Source organism: Vipera berus (genome assembly GCF_964194415.1).
Source record: "Vipera berus genome assembly, chromosome: 9".
Classification (NCBI taxonomy): domain Eukaryota; kingdom Metazoa; phylum Chordata; class Lepidosauria; order Squamata; family Viperidae; genus Vipera; species Vipera berus.
The window spans coordinates 2,144,918-2,152,944 of record NC_138212.1 but is presented as its reverse complement, the minus strand read 5'-3'; the positions used below and the strand labels follow the sequence as shown (position 1 = coordinate 2,152,944).

Here is an 8,027-nt window from a genome sequence, read left to right as displayed (position 1 = left end):
GGGGCTCTGTAGGAGGACCTCTGAAGCCCTTGTATTAAAATAGAGGGGTTTTTTAAAAAAAAAAGGAAAGAGGAATTAAAAACAGCTTAAGGGAACAGGAGCAATTCAGCCCAATGGTTCCAGCACTTCAAATTGGCCATTGCTTATTATCCACAAAATAGGATTTAAAAGCGAGCGAGCAAACAGGAGGAATTGGGGAGTTGGGGGTTAGCAACAGGAAAAGGCTGAAATTCTAGGGGGGGGGGGTTGTTACAACCCCACCCCACACCCTTACAGCCCCCTGGTGAAAAACTCCTCTTTGGTTTATGCCAGTGTTTTTCAACCGTGGCCCCTTTAAGATGGGTGGACTTCAACTCCCAGAATTCCCCAGCCAGCCATGCTGGCTGGGGAATTCTGGGAGTTGAAGTCCACCCATCTTAAAGGGGCCACGGTTGAAAAACACTGCTCTGTGTTGAAGGCCACACAATCTAAGATGCTGGAAATGAGATTTATGCCCCTATTATGGATCATATCAGTACAATTTTTAAAAAAGAAAAAGACAATTTATGCCCACCGCTTGGGACTGAACCATCAAAGCGCATTTTTTTGTTCTCAAGAAACGTCTTGCACACGCCCGGAGGGTGGGAACCCTAGCCCCCCCACACACACACTCTCGCACACGCCCCTCGAGTAGAGAGCGGTAAATTTCCAAGGGTGGGCCCTTTGCTCCGATTCACCGGGCAGAGGGGGGGGGCCACCACGGTGCCCGCTGTGCAAACAGGGTGGCCCGGCATGTTGGCACCGTAAGGATCGTGGTCTGTAGATGGCCATCACACGGGAAGATGGCCAGTTCTCTTTGATACGGGAATCGAGTCTCAGATTCGCCGGTCAAGGAATGTGATGGACACCCGTTGTGGTCCCTCTTGAGTTGGATAGGTCCCATGTTTGTACGGGGTGGGGGAACTCTGGACCGATCCGTAGGCAGGAATTTGGGGAGAAGACACCCGCCCGGGAACGGTGGCTTCCGTTCCACTCCCTCCTCGCAGCAGGCAAACGGGTTTGGTCGGGCGCTAAGCATGCCTGCCCTTGTCTCCTCCAAGCAGGTGGAACAGGTCAGGAGAGAGGCGAGGCCAGACAAGGCCGGGGCAGGGCGTTCCCAGCAGAGACACTGGAAGAGGCAACCAGAGGAAGCAAGCCAATCCACCAAGAGTTCCCATCCCCATCAAGCGTGGCTTGCCAACGCAGCACCTTCTTTCTGAACTTCATGGGTCTATTCTGCCAACCTGGTGTGCCCAAGCAGGAGGATGGCTTCCAGGAGGCCACAGCAGAGCAAACCCAGTTCCTTGGAGGTGCCAAGCTTTCCCACCTTTAATAGGGGGCCTGGGGGGGGAACCACCCCGAGTCGACCCAGAGCTCCTGGAACTGGTCCCAGCCAACGTTCTTCACCAGGGTCTTCCCTTTGGCATTATACTTGACTCATTCGGAAGTGACCCGAGTCCAAGGAAGCAGAGGGCTGGGGGGAATGTCCTGAAGTGGGGCAGGTAGGTAGCTAGCTATGGATCAAGGGGGAGGGGCAAGGACCTTCTCCCCTCCACTTTTCCCTCCGCAGAAATCAAGGCATCTTCCAAGAAAGAGAAGCAACCAAGGTCTTCCAGGCCTCCACCTTTGCCGGTGAGACCCTCCGCCACGAGTTGGGGAGGAGCTGGAAGGGGGGGGGGGAAGACGGATGAGAAGGAACGTTTGAAGAACTCATCGGTGAGGGAGGTACGCACCTGCCCGTTTAGCTCTCTGGCCCACCCCCGAAATTACGATTTGTAGTTAGAAGTAAGCCACATTAAGCCTTCATAGAGTCCTTCCCCCGAGGTGGCGCAAGACGGCTGGACGTACCAATTCCTGTCCCTGATGCGAGTGAGCCCCAATTTCTCCTGGATCTCGTGAGGTTTCATGGCGTCTGGGAGGTCCTGCTTGTTGGCAAAGACCAGGATGATGGCGTCCCTCATCTCTCGGTCGTTGATGATGCGGTGAAGCTCCTGCCGGCCTTCGTCGATCCGATCCCGATCGGCGCAGTCCACCACAAAGATCAAGCCTTGGGTGCCGGTGTAGTAGTGTCTCCAGAGGGGCCGGATCTTGTCCTGGCCCCCCACGTCCCAGACGTTGAACTTGACGTTCTTGTAGGTCACCGTCTCCACGTTGAAGCCCACGGTGGGGATGGTGGTGACGGGCTGGCCCAACTTGAGCTTGTACAGAATGGTCGTCTTGCCGGCGGCATCTAGGCCCAACATCAAAATCCTCATCTCCTTGTTACCAAAGATCTTGGATAGCATCTTCCCCATGGCTGCAGGCAAGGACCACACCGTCCATACAAGACTGGAGGGGGAGGGGAAGGGAAAGGGGGAGAGGAAGAGGAGAGAAGGGGGTTGAAAACACAATAAGAACAGCAGAAGCTCTAAACCACCATTTACATTTATCCTGGTCTTGCCGGTGCCTTGATGCACTCCATGGAGTGCAGCTAGAACAATTAACCAGTGGAACGACTTGCCTCCAGAAGTTGTGGGTGCTTCAACACTGGAGGTTTTTTTAAAGAAACTGGACAGCCGTTTGTCTGAAATAGTCTAGGCTTCCTGCGTCAGCAAGGGGTTGGACTAGAAGATCTCTAAGGTCTCTTCCAACACTGTTAAAGTCTAACTAAATCCTCTCTCCCACCCCTTACCTGCCTATTTCCCTGTTCTCACCTGAGCAGAGCCACGCAGGTGGCAGTTGCCGAGCAGAACTGAGCAAAGCATGGGCTCCTACAGCGAGAATATTATTTTTTTTTCTCCACGCAAGAAAGGAGCCTCCCTTCTTGTCAACTGGAAAAGTCTGTTCCCTTCCCAACCTTGAGTCCTATTCGGCTAGGTACTTACTTAATGCAGGAAGATAATTTAAGAATAATTTAAGACCAGACAAGCACTTCGCCTGAAGTGATACGTTCCTGCTTGAGCAGGGGGTCAGACTAGAGGACCTTTAAGGTCCCTTCCAACGCTGTTATTTTGTTAAGGGTGCCAAAGTGAAGGCAGCATACCAGGAATGAGTGAATGAAAACCCATAACATTCGTGGGGGTGCCAAGGATCCAAATACAGATGGCGTGGCCAATTATTATTATTACTATTATATTTTATTATATACACAATTCTTCCACAATTCGTAACTCCTCATTCCCCACCTCAAAGAGAGGGGACTTGAGGATCTAAAACAACTTTACTTTAAAAAAAAAAAAGAATACAGGTGGTCCTCAATTTACGACCACCCCAGCCCAAAATTTCCATTGCTAAGCGAGACAGCTGTTAAGTGAGTTTTGCCCCATTTTATGACTTTTGTCGCCACAGCCGTTAGGCAAATCACTGCAGCTGTTAAGTGAATCCGGCTTGCCCCTTCACTTTGCTTGTCTGAAGGTCACAAAAGGGGATCGCGTGACCCCTCCCCCCAGGACGCTGCAACCGTCACAATTATGAGTCAGCTGCCAAGCGTCTGAATTCTGATCACGTGAGAGTGTGGGGAGGCCACAACGGGCCGTAAGTCACTTAGTTCAGGGCTGCTGTAACTTTGAATGATCCCTAGACCAGGGGTAGGCAACCTCGGCTCTTTTATGACTCATGGACTTCAACTCCCAGAATTCCTGAGCTGACTCCTGAGGTCACGTGATCCCCCTTTGTGACCTTCTGATAAGCAAAGTCAAGGTGTGTGTGTGGGGGGGGGAAAGCCAGGCTTAATTAACCCACCAGGTTACTAACCTAACGACTGCAGTGATTCTCTTAACAAATGTGGTGGGAAGAGTCGTAAAATTGGGCCAGAATTCGCTTAACGACGGTCTTGCTTAGCGACAGAGCTTTAGGGACTTTGAAAAAGGAACGTGCAAGTTTCCTTCTTCTGAGAGGAAAAGCAAACCTGCCACACAGACGGGGCAGTGCCGCCCCGATCCCATTTCTGCCTTTTTCAAAGTCTTCCCAAAGTCTCCAGACCAGTTTTTTCCCCCAAGCTGTAACTCTTCAGGTGCACCGGAGGCGACACCTGCATATTTGCATTGCAATTAGTCACGCTCTGCAATTAGTTCTGTGATTCAAACGGGCGGGACCAGGAATCGAGAAAAGCACAAATTATCAACCGCTCTTCCAGCAGACTCTTGCAAAGTTGCTTCTGTGGGCGACCAGAGCGGAGCCCAAAGTTGATGCTGTTAAGTGGGACATTTGTTGAGTTTTGCCCCATTTTACGACCTTTCTTGCCGCAGTCGTTAAAGAGAATCACTGCAGTTGATAAGTTAGTAACACGGTTGCTAAGTGAGTCTGGCTCTCCCACTGATATTTCATGTCAAAAGCTTGCAAAGGGGGAAATCACGAGACCCTGGGACACAGCAACGGTCGTAAGTATGAATCAAGTTGCCAAGCCTCTGAATTTTGATCACGTGGCCAGGGGGATGCTTCAAAGGTCCATAAGTGTGAAAAACGGTCGTAAGACTTTTTTCAGTGCCGTTGTGACTTTGAACAGTCACGAAATGAACTCTTGTAAGCCGAGGACCACCTGTATACCCTTCCCTGCCTCCTTGGCACCCAAAACTCTCTCCTTTTTTCTGTCCCAAGTTCCCAGGCCTTCTGTCTCAGTATGCAGAAAAAGTCACACACACACACACACACACACACACACACACACACACACACACACACACACACACACAGAGGAAGTAACAACATTCAAAGATTCTCAGAAGAGGCAGCCCAACCCACCTTGGGGGCTCCTCCTCCTCCCCAACTCAGGAAAAAACCTGAAGGTCACAGTTTTAGAAGCAAAGATACCAAACCACAAAGACATGCGCACGGCGGATCCCAGCTCACTTCTAGAGTCTGCACTTTTAGTCACCTTGCAAGGTGGTTAAGTTTGAGAAAGGGGGAGGGGAAGACCGGCCTGTTCTGCAGGTGAACGAAGAGCTGACCTGGGCAACAATCCTGCCTCTTCATCCTACTAGCTCTCAGTGAGGATGGCATTTCTATCCATCTTGAGCCCTACTCTGCAAGGCCAGCACTTTTTGAAATTCTCAAAAAAAAACCTTGTGGTATAAATTGCCCCCTCCTGTTTTTCAGCCACAAGGGAGAAGGACCAAGGAGATGCCTTCCTTGTCCAGTTCCTGATCACAGGTCTGTTAAGGCCCAAATCCAGGGATCTTCAAACTTGGCAGCTTTTAAGACTTGTGAACTTCAACTCCCAGAATTGAAGTTGGGAGTTGAAGTCCATAAGTCTCAGAGCTGTCAAGTTTGGAGACCCCTGCCCAAATACACAGGGAGGGCAAAAAGTGAAACGAAACCACCTTCAAAGGTGAGTTTTCCAGACCTCATTTCCACCTGGAAACTCATTTCAGACGGGTTCCCTCCCTCAATTTAAATTTATGCATCGCTGAGGTTCTCACCAGCCTTCCGACACCCTCACTTTTCCATGGGGAGTGGCCCAACTTCCCCCCCCACCTCACACACCTGGTTTCACAGGTTCCAAAACTCCCCAAAGAAATTTTCGTTTCTTGTTTCACCAGCGTTTTTCCCGAATCAGCTCCAAGTTTAAAAGACTGGGGGGGGGGGGGAAGAGAGAGAGAGAGAGATGGGGGGAAGGACAGAAAGAGAGAGGGAGAGAAAGAAGGAGGAAGAGAGGAGAAGCTACCTAAATGAAGGGCCAGGTGGGCAGTCTTCTCTCTCCCCCCCTCTCTCTCACACCCACACACACACTTTTTCAGAGGGAAAAAAATATCTGAGCACCCAACCGTTTTCAAGAGAAAACACCCCACTTCAAAATGTTGCTGCCCATTCCCTCGGAGGAACTTTGATGAATCACATGAAAGGCCCGGAAACTTTTTTTGGTTTAGGGAAAGAAAAAAAAACCACCCTTCGCCCTCTCCTCTCAAGTTGGCTTGACGCCTTCAGGCGCAGCTCCAGGCTGACTTAAAGAGCTCCACAGACTTTTCAAATGGGGGTGGGGGGGGGTGGGACCTTCAGTCCGGGCCTTGAAGGGCCCTTGCCCAGCCTGTCCTTGAGCCAGACTGAAATGACCCTGGACGGAGGCACTGACCCTCCCCTCCCCTCCCCTCCAAGCGGGGCTGGGGGAAGGTTGCGGTCTGCGGGGCCAAAGAGTCGGGAAAAAAAGCAAGCAAAAAAAGGGAGAGAGAGAGAGAGAGAGAGAGAGAGAGAGAGAGAGAGAGAGATATTGAGAGAGAGAGATTGAGAGAGAAAGAGAGAGAGAGAGAGAGAGAGAGAGATTGAGAGAGAGAGAGAGAGAGAGAGATTTTGCTCCAGAAAAGAAGAGAAAAAAAAGGAGGTTTTGCTCCAGAGGCCGTTTTCAACGCACAACCCGAGAAAAACACACCCCTATCCCGCAAACCGCCCCCGAAGCGAACCTTTAGCTCCCCCGAAGGAGAACAAAAAAAGCGAAAGAAGAAGAAACTGCAACATTGTTGCCAAGAGAGGAAGTCCGGGGCCCCGCAGACCGCGGCCCCCCCGCCCAACCTCCCCGATCCGGACCGAAGGGCCCTTCTCCGTCCGCCTCCCGCCCCCCCAACACACACACACACTTTGCACGCGCGGGACGAGGACGCACCGCGTTTCCGGATCCGAACACGTGTCTGCCGCCGCAGCCCAGCCTCCCTGCCTGCCAGCGCCGACCGGAACGGCAGTTTTAATTCAAATCCCAGATCCCACCCAAAGCTCAACTCCGGGGAGGCGGCGCCCGGGCGCGCATCCGCCGCCGGGGTGCTTGGGGGGAGGGGAGGGGAGGGGAGGGGGATCTTCCCACCCTCAAGTTTGCCCACCCCCTGAAATGCTGCGGACGCGTCTCTGAGCGGAGGGCGGGGTGAGGGCCCCGCTTTCCATCTCGGGTCGCCCCCCCCTCCCCCGTCCTGCCTTTGACCTCCAACTTTTTCAAGAACCTCTCCCCCCCCACTTTGGGCTGCGAGGGGACGAGAGAGGGGGGGGTCTCCGCAGAGGTGGGAGGGGGTGAGCCTGCAAAGAGGAAAGCGGCGGGCTGGCTCTCTCCCATCTCCGCACGCCTCCCGGCCGCGCCCCACCGCCCAGGCAGCGTTCCCACGACTCGGCCGACTCGCGTCTTGCCGTAAGCGCGGGGCGGTAGGGGCTTGAAAGGCCGCAGCCCCGGGGCGATGAAGGGACGGGAGGGGGGGAGGGCTAGGCGAACGACCCTCCGGGGAGCGAAGCAAGGGGCCACGCCTTAGAACAGGGGTCTTCAAACTTGGCCCTTTTATGACTTGTGAACTTCAACTCCCAGAATTCCTCAGCCAGCCATGCTGGCTGAGGAATTCTGGGAATTGAAGTCCACGAGTCATAAAAGGGCCAAGTTTGAAGACCCCTGCCTTAGAAGGACCCTCCTCTCTTTCCTTCCCAGGGTTCCCCCCAAGCAGGCCAGGCACTCAGCACGCCCCCCCCTCCCGGCATCGCCCTCCACTCACCTGGGAAGAACGGGGGCGGCGGGGGCGCGCCCCGAGGGACGGGGGTCCCGGTTCGGCGGACTTTCTCCCGGCGGGGAGATCAGAGGCGCCTTTGGAACGTTGGGAAACTTTCCGCCGCGGCGTCACAAAGGGAAGCGACCCCCAACGTTCCACGCGGACCCCCCGCAGGGCGCTGCTGCCCCTCCCGCCGCTGCCTTCTCAGCCCGGCCCCGGCGGGCTCCGGCGCAGCCTCGCCGCCGCTTGAGGGTTCTCGGGCGAGTGGCCGGCCGAGGCTGCGAAGTCCCTGGGCGCCTGGGATCGGCCCCTGGCAGCTCGCGGGTCCCGGAATAGGAAAGGGCGCGGACGCCGAAAGGGAGCCTCCCCCCGCCTCGTTCAACGGCTGCCGTCAGCGCGCATGCTCGCCTCTTAAAGGGCTAGCGCCTTGGAGGTGGGCGATGGGTACCTTTCTCCTCCCCCTCCCCTCCCCTCCCTTCCCATCCGGGTGGAGCTGCCTTCGGACGTGAAAGCCGCGGCCGCTCCGGAGACGGGGCTTTAGCTTCGGGAACAGCAGCCCGACAAGGTAGGACGGCCGAGCAG

The 8,027-nt window shown here is 54.4% G+C and overlaps 1 protein-coding gene across 2 annotated transcripts; it reads right to left on the bottom strand.

The window, feature by feature from the left end:
* Window positions 1-447: 447 nt before the first annotated feature.
* On the bottom strand, window positions 448-7,816 carry LOC308672328 (ADP-ribosylation factor 6-like). Of its 2 annotated transcripts, none has more exons than XM_081335148.1 (2): window positions 7,452-7,816; window positions 448-2,346 (listed from the first exon to the last, which is right to left on the bottom strand). In XM_081335148.1, the coding sequence occupies exon 2, from the start codon at window positions 2,310-2,312 to the stop codon at window positions 1,785-1,787; it is 528 nt and encodes a 175-aa protein (XP_081191274.1). In that variant the 5' UTR covers window positions 2,313-2,346; window positions 7,452-7,816; the 3' UTR covers window positions 448-1,784. The 2 variants fall into 2 exon arrangements, with proteins under 2 accessions (XP_081191274.1, XP_081191275.1); XM_081335149.1 differs by lacking the exon at window positions 7,452-7,816 and adding an exon at window positions 5,479-5,583.
* Between the last annotated feature and the right edge of the window lie 211 nt (window positions 7,817-8,027).